Source organism: Camelus bactrianus, chromosome 16 (assembly GCF_048773025.1).
Source record: "Camelus bactrianus isolate YW-2024 breed Bactrian camel chromosome 16, ASM4877302v1, whole genome shotgun sequence".
Lineage (NCBI taxonomy): Eukaryota > Metazoa > Chordata > Mammalia > Artiodactyla > Camelidae > Camelus > Camelus bactrianus.
Window position 1 is genome coordinate 48,624,229 of NC_133554.1, and position 19,170 is coordinate 48,643,398.

Sequence of the window (19,170 nt, forward strand, 5' to 3'; positions counted from 1 at the left end):
CTAGGCGTCCTTTTGGTTTGCCTGGAGCAGCTGGTCCCTCCTCTCTCTGCAGAGGACTCCGTGGGGTTCAGCACAAACCACCTGGAAGGAACTAATTCAGCCCCTTTGTAATACGAAAATACAATACCTACTAAAGACATATTTTCCAGGAGATCACAACCAGGGACTTCCAGTCAGTCCCGAGTTTCATCCTGCCCCCAGGCTCCCTCCTGTTCCCCCCACACTGTTCTCGCCTTTTGGCTCCACTAACAGCCAGGAACTGCTTTCTCCCCAGTATTGTTGAGACAGCCTCAAAGATGTCACTAAATAGTACTAACAGGAAACAAGCACAGGGATTTCAAGAAGCCAGAAAGGCAGGAGGTGCTTTATAAAACATAGGTGTTTGGTCCTGCCGTGCTGGGTCACTGGCTCTGCCCCAGGTCACCCACTGTCCTGGGACGTCCCTCGCCTCCTCCCAGGCTCGGGGCCGGTGCTGCTTCTCCGGGCTCCCAGTCTGCCTCCACGCGGTGGAGGCCCATCTCAGGACCCCAGCAGCTCCCTACTGGACACCTTGAGGGATGTTCTGGTCCAGACCAAGAGACTCCTGGTCCCCCGTGTCCCAGTCACCCAGCAGGGAAGCTGAAATGTGGCCAAGTGAGGAATGAGAGAGATTGAAGGGGCCACAGGTGGAAGGAGGGGTTCTTTCAGAGCTAAATTTGCATGAGTCCCTCCATCCTTTCTTCACTTGAATATTTTATTTCAGAGAACATGCGGTATTTCGACGACTGATCTAAAAGTAGAAACCAGGTCTCCCGATTTCCAAAGCCAAGTGTTCTCGCCTTTCATAGAGTAAAGAGATGAAACCATCCCTGACCCTGTTTCTTTTCTTACACACGTAGTATCGATCCGCGACGTCGGGAGGAGTGCATCCTCGGCGAGGAATCTAAATCTAGCCGAGCCTGGCCTTCTTTTCTACATACATCCTTCTAACTTGGGACTTCTTAAAGAATACAGACTGAGCCAGACTAGATTCATCACTGCATAATTGGATGTTTACTTTTAGTTGCCCTAATTAACCAAAAAGCGGGGGGGGGGGGGGGGAGGAATTCACAATTCAAGTTTTCTTAGGGAAAAAAAAAAAAAGCTGAACCTCATCTTGTCATTTACACCATACTTAGAGATCCTAGAGACAGGACTGAAGAAAAAGGAAGGGTGAAAAGCAATTGAGAAATGAGAAGAAAAGAATTCTGAGGTCACACACTGCCATTGTCCTTACAGATGAGTTTACCCTGGATGTTGACAACATGGGTCAAGACTGTAAAAATGAGAACTCTGACTTCAACAGTCATTGTACTCTGTATCCCCATCGCTACACTATACCATTAGGGCCCTATTTGTACTCCCGCATTATATAAAAGCATGAGTTAGCCGTTGCCAAATTCTCTAAGCGTCTGTGAATACACTTGCTAGAGAAAGTGCAGACTGCTGCAGAAATCCTGCAACTGTCAAACATTTTTAGGACTTTTCTTTTTAAGGGGGCAATTTTCAAATCAAAATTAGCTGAAGCTACAGTTTGGTCTGTATCGAGCGGGCAAGTCCCCAAAGAGTCCTGATCCTGCTGCAGGTCACACAGGATCGGAGCCATCTCATAAACTAAGGCCCCTTGCCTCCTAACAGACCAGTGATGCCCTGGTCTGAGACTTTTAAATCACTGCCGTTTAAACAAATAATACTGTATAGCAGATTTTTTTTTTTAAAAGCAACAAAATTAGGAATGACAGACCCTGGAGAATTTTGCTGTGTCTAAAATAGCACTGCAAGTGGTATTGGAATCATTCTACTTTTCCTGTTAAGTCTGGGGGCACCAATCTAAAGCCCAGAAATCGATGGTCACGTAGGAACAAGAGTGCAGGGTACTAGAGATAGAGGAGAGTGTGGTTAATTGTTTCTGTAGCCCAAGCAAAAAGCAGAATTATAAATAGTAAATCTGGACAGCTGAAGTTTAGAAGGAAAAGGGGCGCTAACTGCATTAACTTTAGTGAGTTGAATTTGACCTGATTTTTGTCAGTGAGATAAATGCACAAAGCTTTTTTTTCATTCTCAGTGATTCTACCCTTCCTCATAGCTCAGAAATCCAAAGTCACCTTGTTCAATACCCTTCTGTAAATGGTGGCAGCAGCAAACTCTGTGAGTGACCGAGAATCTTATATGGCAACATGGACTGTGTCCAGGGCAAAGCCATCCCCAGAAACATGTCCGAGGGGAGGTGGTTCTCAGACAGAGCGCATCACCTGGACACGGATAGCTGAGCCCCTTTCCTGGAGTTGCCAACTCAGTGCATTTGTGGCACCTGAATAAAGTCAGCCTTCCTCACCTGAAGGTTCTGCATCCACGAATTCAAGCCACCGTGAAGTGAAAATCTTAGGGGAAAGATTTTCCAGAGTTCCAAAATGCACAACTTGAATTTGCCATGCAACTATTTATACAACATTCACACTGTCTTTACAACTACCTACGTAGCATTTACACTGTATTAGATATTATAAGTGATCTAGAGATGATTTAAAGTACAGGGGAATACAGGCATAAGTTACATACAAATACTATGCCGTTTTACACAAGGGACTTGAGCATCTGCAGATTTTGGTATCTTTGGGGGTGGGGGGGTGAGGGATGACTGTACTGGCTTTTCTAACAAGTTCTGAGATGCTGCTGAAGAAACAGGTGTGGGATCCCACTTTGAGAACCACTGCCCTTGGGAATACTGAAGGGTGTGGGCGAGTTAGCAGTTCCCAAGCACAAGGTCTTTTATCATCATCCCCCCACTTAAACCTCACTGCAACAGATGGGAGCATCACCAATTGATAGGTGAGGAAACTGAGGACCAGGGAGGCCATGGTATCTGTTGGCAAGTGAGAAGGCAAGAGACAAAAACCCAGGGCTGAGAGCCCACCACGCCTTCCAACTGCTCTACCCACCCAGACCCGAGTCAGTGGAATCACACACATCGTAAAAATACCCTCTGCTAACACCTGATTGGGCTAACTTACGATTTGCAAATCTACCAGCAAAACATTCTAATTGGAAGCCTCGGAGCAAACGATGAGGCACAGCCGTTTCTCATCTCAGGAGCCAGTTTCCACCTCTAAATGGCTGTGGGGAATTTCTGCTGGAAATTTGGGAATTTCCAACAATTGTTTTAACTTCTGGCTTGCTCCTTTCTTGCACCACTCAGACTTCCAAAATCCTCTCTTCTCAGTAAGCCAACCCTAACTGGTACACAGTAGTGACCTGCCCCCAGCCAAGGATGTAACTCATCACCTATAACAGAAAAAAATATGTGCTCATTGCGTGTACCTTTTTCAAGGCTCCTATGGCTTAGGACCCTGATGTTTGCTTTGTTTATGGACGTCAAAATGATGTCTTCTTTAGCGTAAGCTCCAAAAAAAAAAAAAACAGAGTTCCACGCTTTATACAACATGCATCGGGCACAACATTTAATAAAGGCTCTGTGTTGATGATATGACCTGCAGTAACTCTCCATTTCAGGGAGTCCCTCGCACTGTGTAACAAAGCAACTCCAAGATCTGTTTCCATGGCAACAGCAGCATCTCGCAGGAAAAGAGAGAGCAAGAGAGTACAGAAAGGCTCTTTTAGAAATTGCCACCAAAATGCATATCCAGTTTAGGAGACTAAAAACAAAGATCTGGCCATGAGATTTGGGGTTAAAATCCTTTCTTCAACATACTCTCTAGTGACGTGCCTATTTTTAAACACCCGATAGGAACTGATTCAGAATACTATAAATACCACCTGCCTGCCAAGTTTCAGGAGGTCTAAAATTAGGTTACCAGGTTCATCAATTTCCCTTAGAAGATTCTAGTAGAAACAGACCAAACCATTCTGGTGGCAATAACAGGGAAATGCTGATAATTCAAATCTACGGTAAATAAATTGCATTCATTTAAAAGCTTAAAAACTAGTAGCAAACTCCAAAACCCTAATTTCTCCCAAATAAAATTAAAACGGGAAGTATCTTATAAGAGAGGAGCTTCAGAAGGCCCTTCAGATGATCTACCAAGCCACGTACAGAAAATAACTCACAGCCCTATGTACTATTACTAAATCACATCTTACAAATACGAGAGAAGAAAACATCACATTGTCCTTTTCTGTTGTGCTTGCAATCAGCCTCTGCCTGTGTGCCTTTCTCTCGTGGATGAGATGGAAATAAAATGAAACACCAAAACAGTCTGAGTAGCCTTCTCCCCGCCAAATATTTTTTTTTTTCTAGCATAATTTTTCTTTCATGGATCAAAGAAAGAGCCTTCTTATACTAAAAATATCCCAGAACAAGAGTCAGAATTGGGACCTATTTTTCTTTTTTCTTAGCTACTGGGAGGTAAGGTTATTTCACCTACGTGTGTACCAAGTTATTTTTAAAACTTGCCTTGTTTTTCTCCAGTTATTCTATTTCAATAAACAAGAGGGGACGTGGCAGCCTCTTGCACTCACATTCACGCTGAGCATCCTGGCTGTTGCACGGTCCACACTGTGACCATCAACAGAGATGCAAAACGGAACCCGCATCCATAAGCCAGAATGTGGAGAGAGCTTCGAGAACACAGCTCGTGGGGAATTTTCAACCTCACGTCACAAGCATGGAAGTCAGACGTCTAAGCTAGATGGCACTGGCACAAAGAACTGTGTGTCATCCATTATTCTCAATAACCATCCATTCTGCAAGCTGGCTCAACAACAACCTGAGAGAAGAGTATTGGTGTCAAGAAAGTCAAAACCGAAATCCTCTATAACATCAAGGCAGGGTCTCACTCATCTCTCGTCACTGACCTGCAAATTCAATCAGTGTCTGAGAGCCAGCCAAACCACCAGGTTCTGGGTGAGCACTGAGGACAGGGAGACAAAGATGGGCCTTTGTCCTCAAGAGGCAGCCACGTATGGGTGGAGACAGAGACAACTGCCACCCAGGGTTATCAGTGTCTTCAGAGAGGTGCGCACAAGGAGAATGGAAGAGGGGCGGCTGAATGCGGCAGGGTAGACGAGTCCAGGGAAGGAGAAGGGTTGGTCAGGGGTACCGAATATGGTTCTTACAGGAAGGCTAAGAACTGGTCGGGTGGCACGGGGGACAGCATTCCAGAGCGAAAACTCAGCATCCTTCTGAGCCTCACCTCAAACGTGAGAGAGGGTAGGGGCGCCATACTGCTCCTTCTGGGCAGAACAGAATTAGCCTCCCTTGCTCCACTCCTCAGGGCTCCCTGCTCCAGAAACCCTCTTCTATTGCCAGTAACATCTACGCTTCGAAAGTTCCTCTTGGGGTTTACAGTAAACTCTACTTAAAACACCTTTGTCGTTGGGTATGTCTCTTGGAGTTCCAAAGGCAAGTCTACCCTTCTTTCTAGGATGGAAGGCAGCTCTTCACAGTGCCTACAGCTTATTCCTGTCTTTGTGCTGAATGCTCCTGACTCACTTTCTAGGTCTCTGTACTGTAATTTCCCACCCATACCAGTTTCTCAGTACCTTCCTTAATGCCCGCTGTCCACACGGCACTTCATACTCCAAATGATTCCTGGTACCCATGGAGGATGCTCTGTTGCTACTCTGAATGACCACAGCTGCTTCAACCAACAGTGACTGAAGCAAAGCAGGTGTATCACTCAATCAACCTTACTAATTATCAGAAACTACTATGTACTAAGAATATTATGACCGAATAAGCACATTCTGGAAGCACAAAATATCTCACTATTAAAACAATAATGTTCCTTGCAAGGTAACTTAGAAGTACCATCGCCAAACAGAAAGAACAAAGTTTTTTTTTTTTTTTTTAAAGGCGGCTTGTTAAAAACAAAACTTATCCCAAGACGTCCTCATTCCTGTCTCCTTTCTCTATCATCAACAGATCAAGAAACTCAGTTAACTGGATTGTATCTGAAACCCCTCACAACATCACGCCAGTAACAATCCTTCCCGCACTGAGATGAAGTCACGGCAACAGGATTACAGGAAAGGACGCGAGGCGCCCCCGCTGGTGAGGGCAGTTATGTCTAGAAGGCAGGAGATCCTCAGCAACTTGAACACAGACTTCACCGTGAGCTGCCCACCAACACGCATCCTCCTCTTCCGTGTCACCGACATACCTTGATTTTGCTCTGGGTAGAAGTACAACTAGCTTCAGACAAAACCAGAACCTTCCGTTTTCTCTTCGGGGTGGTTATGTGATGCAGTTCTGGCCAACGAGATGTAAATGAAGGCTGTCGGATCGGGTTTCTTGGGGGAATTCTTGAAAAGAGAGTAGACTCAACACGCATCTGTGCTTTGCCCTGATCACCCTTCTCTTTCCTCCCGCTGGACACATGGATGGGGCGGTAACGGAGCAGCCGTCTAACCACGAGGGCAATGAGGACAGGAATGAAAGGAAGAGAGTTACACGGAAAGAAGGATGAACTAAAAGGCTGGGTTGCTCCTGGAATCCTGGAGACACCAGAGGTGCCCTGGAGTCCCCAGTCCGGACATTTTGTTACATGAGAACAAAACCCCTATTTAGTTCAAACCATTGCTTGGTCAGGTTTTCTATTACTCGTGTTCCAAATAGATACACTTAGCACGTGGCCGTCTAGACACATGCAACTAACAGCTCCGGCGTCACACTGCTGGGCAGAGAATCGCCCTCAGACGGGCGGGTCTGCTGCATTCGGAGAACACTCTGGGAGACTGCAGCACTTGGCCATATTTCAAAGAATTACATGGATGAGACTAGAGAGGGGTGCAAACACGTCACATTAGAACTTTTCAAAAAATGGTACTTTTTCAACAAGATTAAATCCAGAAAGATAATGATGTCAAATCATCTTAGAAATCAAATTATCCTGATTTCAACTTCCAAGGGTCTAGTTCCTGCTCCTCAGCACACAAGTTCTGCCACAGTCCCCATCACAGGATTTATTGCTTTTATACTAAGCTTTTGCACCCAGCACCATATAAACATTTTCCTTGTCTTTATTATAATCATGATTCTTCATAGCGGCCCCTATTTGAATGCAACTGATGTGTCATAATGTAGTTAACAGCTCCTCACTGCCCAGCAAGAATGTTAGTAGAAGAAACTGACATCTGCAGAGGGAAATCTAAGAAAGAGGACACTGCACCCAAGCCAATACGCAGACATACCATCACCTGCAATGTGAACATCCTATTAGATATAAATTATTCTCAAGGTTTTAAATTCAATGCTGATCACACTTAACTAGAACAACAATAAGAATCTGGTGGTTTAACTGGGTATTCCACTTCAGTAAGATTCATCATATACTTTTTATTTCCTAATGAATTTTATTGACCATATAATCTTAACGTTAAGACTACGAAGACTATGCTTTCTGTCCAGGGAGGGGAGATACATCCAATCACACAGCAGACTCAGCTGCCGTGGTCCGTTTCTTACTGTGTGTTGTGTGTGGCATTACAGTCATAGAAAAGGAAAAATCTCCACTGATCCTGGGACGTTTCTTCTTAGTTACACTCTCAGAAGGAAGGAAACAAACCTTGTTAAGATTTTTTCGTCTCTCTTGTACAAGTAAAATGCAGTCATTCACCCAAGCAACTTACTGTGTGCCAGACGCTGCTCTGGGTCAGAGGAGTGAGACAACACCCCTGCTCTCATGGTGCTTCATGCTGGTGGAACAGATAAAAAGTCAAAAAAAAAAAAAAAAGTTTCCAGCGGTGACAAGGAGGATCAAAAGTACATAAGGGAACAGACTAATGGAAAATAATGAGGGCAAAATGGGATCTCCAGAGGCCTCTCTAACGCGTCACCTGAGCAGAGACCTGAGCGGTTGTAAACGCACTTCAGGAAGTCCTGGGCGTGCGCTGCGTGCACAAGGGTCCACCAGGGCCAAAGCCCCGAGGTGCAAATGAGCTTACCAGCAAGTCCTGCCGGCGAGGTGGACAGGAGCCAGATCACAGTCACCCTGGGCCCTGCTGGCCGAGGTAAGGAGTGTGCATTTCACTCCGATGGTCGAGCTAGGCCACTGAAGGGTGCAGACAGAGCGATGCACTGATCCGATCTGCCTGACACACGCAGAATACCACCGGGCTGCTGCATAGGGGATAAACTGCAGGAGACAAGAGCAGAAACGAGGAGCCACAGAAAGACACTACTGGGCAAGCCGTGTGCTTGTTCAGAGGTTATTTCATTGGACTCTCCCATCGTTGGGCTCCCACAAAACCAAACCAAAGCACATTATGTCCAGACCGACGGTGGGCACGTGGACTTGCAGAGAAGGTCTGTTTCATGTATGTATGTGATTCCTGTTTAAATTTTCAACGTGCCCCTTTTCTTCCCCTCTTTCAGCTCTGTACCTTAAGCTACTCTAAATTACTGGTTCAAAATGGGGAAGAAAGAAAAAAACACCTGATTACCATGAATTACTGGAACCTTGGGGCATCATTCAAACTTAGCAAATGCGAAAGCAAAGCACCCTCCCTTTCTAGTTTTAAGGCCTGCTGTGTGAACTCCTCTTTTTCAAGCATCCCTGGTCTTTTGCGATTAATGTTAGTAACAGGAGAATGAGAACAAATGAGTCATAACACAGCTTCCTATCTAGAAACGTGAAATCCACCTCCTCCTTCCATTTTCAAGTATGAAATTCGCATGTGTTAAACATTTCTGCCCCACGACAACTCTGCAAAGCTTCCTGCCTTGAAAAAGAGGTGGGGAGGGACAAGCTAGGGACCTAAAATTACAGGCAACAAGCAACAAGGAAACTGCCCTGTGAAAGGTACTTGTCTCAGGTATGTTCATGACATGGGGAAAAAAAAAACAAACCCTCAACTGTTGTAAAATGGTTTATAACCTGTGCATTTCAAAATAGATTCTTTCATGCAGCAACCTCAAAACAATGGAAGTTCCTCACCAGCATGCCGCTGAGTCATGAAGGGATTATTTACCCTGGGACAGGGACGCATATCACAGACACACACCTTTGAATTCAAACTGGAAAGAGATTAAAGGCTCCCGGACTCCTTAGCTAGCGGTTCTTTGCTTTCCCATTTCTCTTCCTCTTGAACTGTGATCGGTTACCAACCTCTCCAACCAGCAATTGCTTCAAGGATACAGATCTAAAACATGCAACTGACAAAACACGCATTTCTTTTTAGTAGGTTATTTCCTCCACCAACGTTTAACCAAGAAAATGTTCACCAAGTTAAAAAAAAAAAATTCTGGTCACACGCTCAGCAAGCACAGTTCAACGGGCATCCTGCATAATTTTATTAGGCTTAAATTTCAAGCACTGAAGAGTCCCTCAATACAAAAAAAAAATTTTTTTTAAAGGAAATTCACTTCCCAGAGACTAATTTAAAATCAAGGAATGGCTGGTACTGATTCTGAAACACATGGAATATTTTACAGACATTTTACCCAAACCAAGAAAATTCTTTTTATTTTGGGATCAGAGAACTTTTTTTTCTTCCATTCACTCTTTTAACAAACAAAATTAGTGATCACCCGTGAGTGGTACACCTGGTGCATTTATGTAGGTTATTCACTGAAGTAATCAAATAATCATGTCCATTCCAAGGTATGACTTCCCACCAAGGAAACACTGAAGACCAAGACCACGTTCTCTCACCTCTGCATCTCATAGCACCTGGCATGTAATACATCAGGCACCTCCATAAACATGCCATGACTTGTGCAGCAGAACTTCTAGCCCTGAGCTTCCAATGACTTGAGCCGTAAGTGGCAGGCTCACCAGACACCATCTCTCAGGTTCAGGTTAATGTGGCTGTTTGTATGTCACGAACTGTGTGATACTAATAATTCACTTGATGTGGGTCAGGAAAAAAAAAATAAGGAAGCCATCATACCAAATTTGATCCCAACCAGTCAAAAGCTATGGCCCAAAGCCACCATTTTTAAAACGAAACTCCAAATAGGACAGTGGTTTGAAGTGGCTGTGGCGGAGGGAAGGGAAGCCCATCCGGGGTAGCTCCCGCCCCCGCGAGGTGGCGTAGCACCGATGGGACATCCGTTCCTGAGCTGTGGGCAAGGTCAGGGCCTGCCTCAGGCCGAGCGACAACTAGCCAAGGAATTCAAGACCAGGTCAACACAACCAGGGCTCCAATTCGGTTTTCAGACCCTCGTCTGCTCATTCTCTTTGGTTCCACGAGTATTTCTCGAGGACCCATTCTGTGCCAGGCTCTCCGCTGGGCTTTTAGTTTTCAAAGAGAAGAGATACAGGATCTTGCATGAGGGAACACAACTTTTTTTTTTAAACCTGGTTATTAATAAAAATGCCCCTGAGAAGCTGTACAGTGATTCCTGGGTGCCCCTCACTCTTCACATACCAAGGTCCCCTTCAAATCTGATGTCAGTTTATGACTTTCCCAAGAAAACCACTTTCCACATTATCATCTGACTTTCTTTTTGACCAAAAATGGCACTACCCACTTTAAACACACCCCTTTTTTTGGATCTGGATCCACTGGGCTTTTGGCAGCTTCCCCGAACAGTCTCCCCACACTCTCAAAGGCTGACAGTTTGTCAAGAGTGGGGATTTTGCAAAGAATGTGCCCCTGGCCGTAGGCACCCCGTTGAGAGAGGAAGTCTAAAGATGTCTGAGCAGTGGCAATGCTAGCCACGGATTAAGCTGAAAAGCCCCAGGGGCACTCTCTTGAGAACAGGCATTCTGGTCTACAGGTTACAAAACAAGGCTCTGACAGTCACACCACGTGGACACACCCCTCTCTTCTCACTGGCCACAATTCATGAGGGGTCGGGACAATGGAGTTCCACGCCTCAGCAGTCTCCTTTAGCTCGTCAGAACTGCAGATGAGGACGCCAAAGTCCTGGAGGCTATTTTTAATTCTCAGCGAAATTAATTTGGCGCAAAAGTAGCAGGAGTCCCTTCCCTTGTAGGAAATACTTCTGTTACTGTGAATCTGGTACATAAAAGAATCCACCCACTGCCGAGCAGAATTAGCACGGGATTTTTTTTTGTTGTTGGGTTTGTTTCCCTGAAATAACTTCTTTTTAAGGTTCCCCGTGGCATCATGGCATGTGATGGAATGGTACTGGGGTGGGGAGGGGGGAGTGCAGAGCGTGGTTTCAGGACCTGGCGACGGCCACCCTCAGACGTCTGCCTGGAGAGATGCCACCAGGACGTGCAGAACACGCTGGGTCTCTGCTGCCTGTGCTCTCTGTACAGGTCCTCCCGTACATGCGTGTCACCTGAGTTTACATGCCACTGGATAGCAGCATTTGGCAAAAGATGTAACACTCTGAAGCCAGGAGGGAAAACAGGAAAATACTGGCCTACTTGTTTTTAAAAGGAAATTTTGAAAAGTACTGAAATAAATCCTAAAAATGTCACCATCTTTAGGAAGCCTTCCTCATTCTTCTGCTACATAGATGCTCTCCCTCTCCCGTGCCCACACTCAATAGCATTTTATTTCTCCCCCCACTAATGGCAGCTGTCACATGCAATCTTAGAGTCTGATTATTTGCATGCTTCATTCATCCTTCCCATGATAGAGAAGGCACCAGAAGGGCAGGAACTGTCCTTTGCCCTTATCTGACAGCATGAAGCCCTCAGTAAGTATTTGGTGATGGAATATTATTTAGGGGTGAAAACAGCTTTCAAGGCCACCAAGTTCAACTTTTATATTGACAAAGAAGAACACCGAGGTCTAGAAAGGTTTTCAGTGACTGGGCAGGGCAGGATTCCCAATTCCCACTCCAGGACTTTCTTCCCCTCACCCTGAATTGTAAATGCCACTTTTTAGTGCCTGCGCCTTTTACAAAAAACTCACTTTTACTTTGTCGGTTCGGAAATATCAAGACATTCCGGACAGAACAGGGCTTTGCTCACAGAATTATCTTATTTCCCTATCAAATGTAAGCACACACTTTGAGAAAACAGAAGATTCGCTAATTAAATTTCTTTCTAGGTTTATTTTACATGTTTCGAGTTTTGTTATAAATGTAAAGGTTGAATTTTAAACAATCTAGCAGCCTCTTTTCTTTGCTCGGTTTCTAAGACACCGAGAAGAACGTGAGAACAAGAGAATCCTCGCGACTGTCATCAAGCTAAGAAGGCAGCTTTGCTCTCCGGACACACGGCCGTCTGCCCCGCCCGGCCACGCACCGGATGCCGCTGCTGTTTGCAGCCGTTTGTGTAAGAGGTTCCAGTTTTGGTTCTAAATCAGTCACTTTCAGTCGATGCTCTCAGCTGCTTCAAATGGCTCCGTTTCACGATCTGCACAGACTTGAAAAGCTACCCAGGTCAGATGGACCAAGTTCATTCATTCCTTCACCTGGACCCTTCCAAACACCCCGGCAGGCGCCAGCCGACTCCTGGCACCGCCTGTGCGGAGGCGGGCTGGCTGGCTCTCTCCCAGCTCAGGGACAGTAACGGCCCAGGATGTTACTTTTCAATCCCCTGAATCTACGCAACTGTGTGGCTCAGATGTAAGAAGAGCAAAGTATCGCAGGAATTGTTTCTCCCCAGACAGGACAGGGGCCCTGGTGAAAACACACCAGGCGAACAGTAACAGAACGGCTGAACAAAACTGCAGACAAAAGCCCAAGGGAAGCTTATCACCGCCAGCGCTCTAAGCCTTTCAGCAGGGCACTCCCTCCCCTGCTCACTTTTCCAAATGTCCACACGCCCAGCGCACAGAGTAAACCTTTCGAAGATTATGTTTCAATCGTTGTTCAGCATTTGTGTCATTTTAAACACGTCAGCTAAGACTTTTTTCTCCCTACAACTTCTGGATGGAAGGGGGTGGGGGGAGCGGTGTGTCTGGACACGATCTTCAGCAGCAGGACTGAGACTGGTGCGATTCTCTCCAAGGGTCGCTTTGCAGCTTTTCTCACTTAAGGGGCACAGACTGAAACACGCAGAGCAGGGACTGGACATGCTGCTGCAGGTACACACATGCATGCACACACACACAGGCACACGCGTGCACATTGGAAGCCCACACGCCTCGTCTTCCTCCAGCAGGATGGGCTTCCTGAGCTGATGCAATTTAAGGGGAACAGAGATTGTTCTAAGAACAGGGAGGAGTTCCAGTCTGAAGGACAAAGAAGCTAGTGAGCCGAAGTCCTTAAAAGTGGAGGGAAGAGGTCGGAGGAAGAGTCAGCTTCCTGGAGCATCACCCCCCTCCACCCCACCCTGCCCCGCAGCCCGCCCCTGGTCGGCCTCTTTCCATCACAGCCAGAGCAGGGACAAGAGAACCATCGGGACAGGGGGTCCATGGCGGCTGAACACACAGCAGCACTTTGGTCCCGTTAGGAGAACAAAGTTCCAGGGCTCACTCCCCAAAGCCAAACGAGGTGACACTCCCTCCTCCACCTGTCCATGCCCTGGATCACATCTAAACTGGGGGGAGGGAGAGGGGGAGGGGGTGGGCAGGAAGGGAGAAGAGCTATTTCTAAATATGGACCAGTTTTGTCTTATTCCTTCATCTTATAAAATCTTGTATGCAAGGCAGGGGTGCTGGGCAGAGCCCTGAGCTGCATTCTGAGGGCCAGCACCGGGAAACCCAAATCCTGCACCAACTCAAAATGCCTTTCCAACACTGAGTGGGAAGAGTGGGACTTGTTCTGTGAGCTCCGGACCGCAGCCGCCTGCATCCCCGCTCCCGCTGTGAGTCCTGGCTCCCAGATTAACAGCATCAGTGAAGGAGTTAACTTCTCGTGTTCAGGTCTTTAAAAGTCTTTCCTTTTCCTTTCTTCTCCACTCAGGGTGCATGGGGTGGCACTTAAAGTCTCAGAAATCCTGGCTTTTATCTGCAGACATGCTGGTAGGAAGTTTCTGGGGTGGGGAGGGCTAAGAGATTGGCCTGATGATGTTTAGGGGGTCCCTTCCATTGAACCCAGAAGCCTTTTCTCCTCCAAGGCTCCCCACACGTGAGCATCCATTCAGCGAGACTGCTCCTCGAGTCTTGAAGATTGTCTCTGCATGAAAGTTTTTAACTCTCTTCTCACCCGGTTACTGTCATCTGGGCACTGCTGAGCCATTTTTCAGTACTTCTTTCCTTTCATCTTGAAGACGGCAGCGCAGGTGCAGTGTCTGTGGGTTTCACAAGGTTTGTCGCTGCTCTGGCCCCTCTGTGAATGCCTTGGAGTCTGCTGAGCTCGGCGGAGGCATTATAAAGCAGCACATGAGCTGGGCATCTGAAGCATTCACCGTGGTGTGAAAAAAGCTTAAGAAGATTCCATTTTTAGAGGAAAAAAGTGCTTGGGGTAGTTTTTGCTCTTAAAGCGGGTTTCATTTTTCCTTATCCTTCCCTTTCTTCGACCTGGTCTTTCTCCTGCCCTTGAGCACTTTTCTAAACATTTGACCAGGATGGTCAAAAGTCACACCAGGTAGTAGGTACCATTGTGCTCCTCTGACCACACAACCAGGTCAGGAACCTCTCTCCCCGTCTCCCTTCATGGCCAACATCCTTGAATGAATCAGCCGCAAACCTACCAGATAGTCCAGGGGCAACGTGATGCTGCCCCAGATCATCTGATTTTCTTTCTTTGATATGCCTCAGTCTCCACATGGACAGAGCACGGTTAACCCAGAAAAAATCTTTAATGGCCCTTCCAGCACCATCATCCTGTGATTTTAAAACTTCCTCTACCATCCTTGGCTCGGCTTTGCGTCCTGACACCTTGCTTTTCCAACTTCCCCTCCAAGTGAGTTTGGTTTGGGCACCCTGCAGGTTTTTACAATAAATAAAAATCATCCTGCAACACAGACGGAAGTCACGTCTCAGGTGCCGGCTGCAGAAAGCCCCAGTCACAGGTATCTGAGCGCCAAGGACCAAAAGGCAGAACTTCCCCTTGGGAGAGAATGCACAGTCCTTTGTGAATCCTGGGAGGACTGGCTGATTTCTTCGTACTTTTCTTAAATAGTTCATGTGCTGCTTTTTCTCTCAGATTCAAAAAAAAAAAAAAATTCATCTCACATCTTCAGTTCTGAGGATATTAAAACAGGAGGCTCGGCATTGACAGCAAGTTGACAAACACGAAGATGAGCAGGAACAGAACCCAGCTGATCAAGACCGCAGGTGTGGCTCCCGGTGCATTTCAGAGCAGACAGCTCTGCGCTAGGCTTTCCGCCGGCCCCGGGCTCTCCGAGCAGGGTGGCCGCCCAGGGATCATCCCCAAACAGGGTAAGAATTCTGAGCACGAGAGGGGTTGCTGAAGACAACTGAAAGGCAGAGGGAGCACGCAGAAGCCAAGGCTCTCCCAGGTAAACAAGTCTGCCCTCTGCAACCCGGCATGTGTTACCTGTCCATGTGTGGAAAGCCAACAGAATTCATAACAAAATCACAGACATGATCGACCAGAGAGTTGGCCAACAGCCCCCTTCAGGAAGTGGATATGTCAGCATCTCACTCTCCTGGGTTCCCTCCCGCTTCTCTGCTGCTCCTCCTTGGTCCCCCTCCCTGCCTTCCTCTCCCGTCCCATCTGCCGGACGGAGTCCCTCGGAGCTCTCTCCTGCCTCGAACGTCTCATCTCCTCCCTCTGTACACTCTCTAGGCAAGATGATCCATCTTCTCCATCTTCCCCTGAACATCAAGCCTACCCTTTATTCAACCCATTTTCCACAAGGCAACCAGAGCAAGCTTTAGAAGATGTAAACAGGATCACATCATTCCTACTTTAAAACCTTTCCCTGGGTCCCCACTGCTCCTGAGACTGTCTCCAAAATCCCTCACCAGACATCAGACGCCCAGTCTGCTCCGTTTCTCTTATTCACTGGCCCCTCTTCCCACATCAGTGCCATCTCAGCTTCCCCTCCCCTCTGTCTGGAATAGTCCTTTACAGGGTTCCTGGGGCCCCAGCACACGCCCACCATTCCCTTTTTCCTGGCACCTACTTATGCCTGAAGCCTGGTTTAGATGCTGTGTCCTTGGGGAAGGCTTCCGACCACCTCGAACAGGTCTCTGCGGTGAACCTGCTCAGAGCACCTGCATCCTATTTAACGAGGGCTATCATAATGTCTATCTTCCCCCATACTTCGTCCTCAAGAAAGAGCACGTAACCTCAAGAATGAACCAGTGGAAGGAGGGACAGGAAAAACCCATTTAAACACCTGCCTGCACTCCCCACCCCCTTTCCCAGGGCTGAAATGGGAGAACACCAGAGAGAAGTGAGGAAAGATAAAATGGAAGGATGAAGTTTAGAGGAAGGAGGTGAAAGGACCACCACATGATGCTTCAGGCCCACCTTCAGAAAAGCTGGGGCTCTTCATTTGCATCTATTTTTATCTCCAAAATGGAGACAATATTCTAGAACATTCCAGAAAAGGGCGGGGTGGAAGACAATAAATGGCGTTTTTTGTAGGTAACACTCATGGTCCTGGGCTTCCTGGTCCAGGAGGATGTGAAATAGGATTATCTCTGAGGTTCCCTCCGGCTGCCACGTCCTGGGAGTCTTCGCGGGACGGCAGTGGCTCAGAGCCGGCGGCTCCCACTGGATGCTGCCTCCATCAGCATCTTCACTGAAACACATCAACTGCCTCCTTACATGTGTCAAAACAACGCAGAGCTGAATCCCTCAGACACGGGAAGAAGTCAGCCCTGCCAGCATGGAGAAAGCCACTTGGAAATCAAAGTTTCCCGACGGGAGCAAGTGCCAAAGGTAGGAATCACTTGGAGCAAATAATTTAAGCATCCGGGAGCAAAGTGATCCAGCGAAAGCAACTCGGAATAGAAGCGTCTTCTCCCTCTGCCTCCCCCGCAATTTTTTTTTTCCATTTTAAATATGACTCCCTATGTACCAGCTTGAGTTCTCCACTCAATATACTTCACATACTTGCGTTTCCCAGGCCTCCAGACTGCTGATCCTGTTTTCTTCAGTCAACAAGAGACACAACAGAGCAGCTCAACCGAGACGGGCAGAATTAGAACACAAACACATGGAATTAGGTGTTCACACACGGGCGGCTTTGGAGACCATTTGTTCAGTGAAACAGATGCTAAATGATTTAAGTCAACAGGCACATTTATAACACATAATGAAAAGGCACCAAGAATCCCAGGAAGCAAACTAGGAACAGTGTGTTACATCCGCCAAGAGCCATGACGGCCCTATTACTTAATCGACTGTTAGAAATAAAAACGAAGGGTGATTTAGGTTCATTGTAAAACTTGTCAACACTTTCAGAAAAGAGCTGCATTGTGTTTGTGGAAGCTCTGAGTATAAATTGGGTGGATTTAGCCTCTGTGGGTGCCCAGCGTCAAAGTGTGCAAACAAGGTAACAGGAAGTTGTCTTCTGATCCGTAAGGAGTCTTGCCAGGGCTCCGAAGGACTCAATCTATTCATTAGTAAACGCCAACATTCTGTGAGACAAATTGGTAAGTCTTCCCATGACCAGGATGTGTCAGAACAACAGTTGTATAGGCATTCCAAAAAAAAAAAAATTAAATTCGGAAACCTGTATTAACATAAAATACTCGTTTCCAGGCTACTTACATCAGTGTCAGGTCCTTTATCCGCACCCGGACAAGAAAAAGTAACGAACTCATGGCACCTCTTGTGAACCACAAAACAGCAAACTGGTGGAGAGAAAAGGAAACCAGAGTTAGAACAGCCCAGGTGGAACAGGCAAGCTTTGTTTTCCAAACAGGGCTACATGCGGCCCCAAGTCAGTTCAGTTTCACTACAGACAGTCTCACAAGCAGTGATTAGAAGGCATTTCATTTGAGACTCAGCAGCCTTTGGCATTGACTGGACTCAGAGATAACAGAACCACAAAATGCCACCACTGACCGGGCCCAAGGAGACCTGAGCCTTAGGTCCTCGTCTCTAAAGTTGAGACGGAGGGGGAGGCCACAGACTCTAAGACAGTCTTCCCAACGTATAAGCCAGGAATCAAAGTGTGAAGTGCTTTGCGCTGTCCTCCACCAACACACATGGGTGTATCGATGTTCGTACGTCATTGTGCTAACAGGGTATATAACATTTATAAAGAGAATAACTTATTATAAATCACATGTGGGTATCCCGAAGTGTGGCTTGCAGAACTTCCTGAGCAGATTTCTGGGCTTAAAGAAGTCAAGACATAAACCCAATCCACACCAAACAGCCCTGTGAAATGAAGAAAAGCTGGGGAAACATCCTCACACCTTCTTTTGTCTGCCTGCTTGCCTGTCTCCCACTGGCGGAGTCCCCACAAACCTACCAAACCCACTACATAGCACGCATTTTCCAAACCCAATATGGTTTTGGTAAGCATTTCTGAAGATGAGCCAATAAACAGACTATTACAGAAATAAGTCATCCGAGATGTTTATGAATAGTGTAATGTGGAGGATACAAAAAATAATAATAAATAAATGACTAGGTAATCCTTCCTCCTAACTTGAGGTCTGGTTGTAAAGGGCACAACCTGCCAGTCTACTTTTCTCTGCTGAACGCCGCCGCGCTGAAAGACAATGTACCCTGTGAAACGCTGGGGGAGTCCTGAGGCTTCACTGCAGGAGGGAGGCTAGAATTTCCCAAGTTCTTGGCTCTTTTCTTCTCCCAGTGGTGATACTACAACTCCCGGCACACGTGTGTCAACGGATGAAGTCAGCTGATGAGGGTCAACCACTTGACTCGGTAGGAGAGGTGAGCAGGGTTGCCAGGAGCCGAGATCCCAAGAGGAGATCAGGTTCTGAGCCCAGAACCAAGCGAGGGTTCCGAGGGCCCCAAGTGGCCGGGAAACATTCAGAATTATTTCTGAGAAGCATTAGCAGCTACTGAGAGGTTTGAACAAGAGTAACCCGGACTAAAAGCAGTGCTTCTGAAGGGTAGATGGTGATGGCACGGAGAATCTGATGGAACAGATTTGGGCCATAAGGCCCATTTGAAGCTTCTTGCATAGTCTAGGAATGAAACTAATTGGCCATCATTATACCATCTGCCAAGAAATGGAAGTGAGATGCCAGCCAGAGAAGTCAAAGAACTGATAGGACTTGCCAGCTGACCACAGACGCCATTGGCTGAGCACCCTCTTATGGGTCATTTTGATGGGCCATTTTACATGCATTATCCGCCAAATCCTCATAACACGACTTAATATGCTTCGACATTGACATTTTCTGGAAGGGAAGATACAGTACTGATCTCTAAGCATCTAGCATGTCATGAGCATATGATGTTTGCAGACAGAAGAGAGGATG

General features: G+C 46.7%; 1 protein-coding gene across 3 annotated transcripts in view; it reads right to left on the bottom strand.

Moving 5' to 3' along the window:
• Positions 1 to 19,170, bottom strand: part of PRKCA (protein kinase C alpha) — a 361,417-nt gene that overhangs the window by 195,100 nt on the left and 147,147 nt on the right. For all 3 annotated transcript variants that reach the window (XM_074343523.1, XM_074343521.1, XM_074343522.1), the window contains exon 3: positions 17,480 to 17,562. In XM_074343523.1, the coding sequence (XP_074199624.1) occupies positions 17,480 to 17,562 (83 nt within the window). The remainder of the gene's footprint in view (positions 1 to 17,479; positions 17,563 to 19,170) is intronic.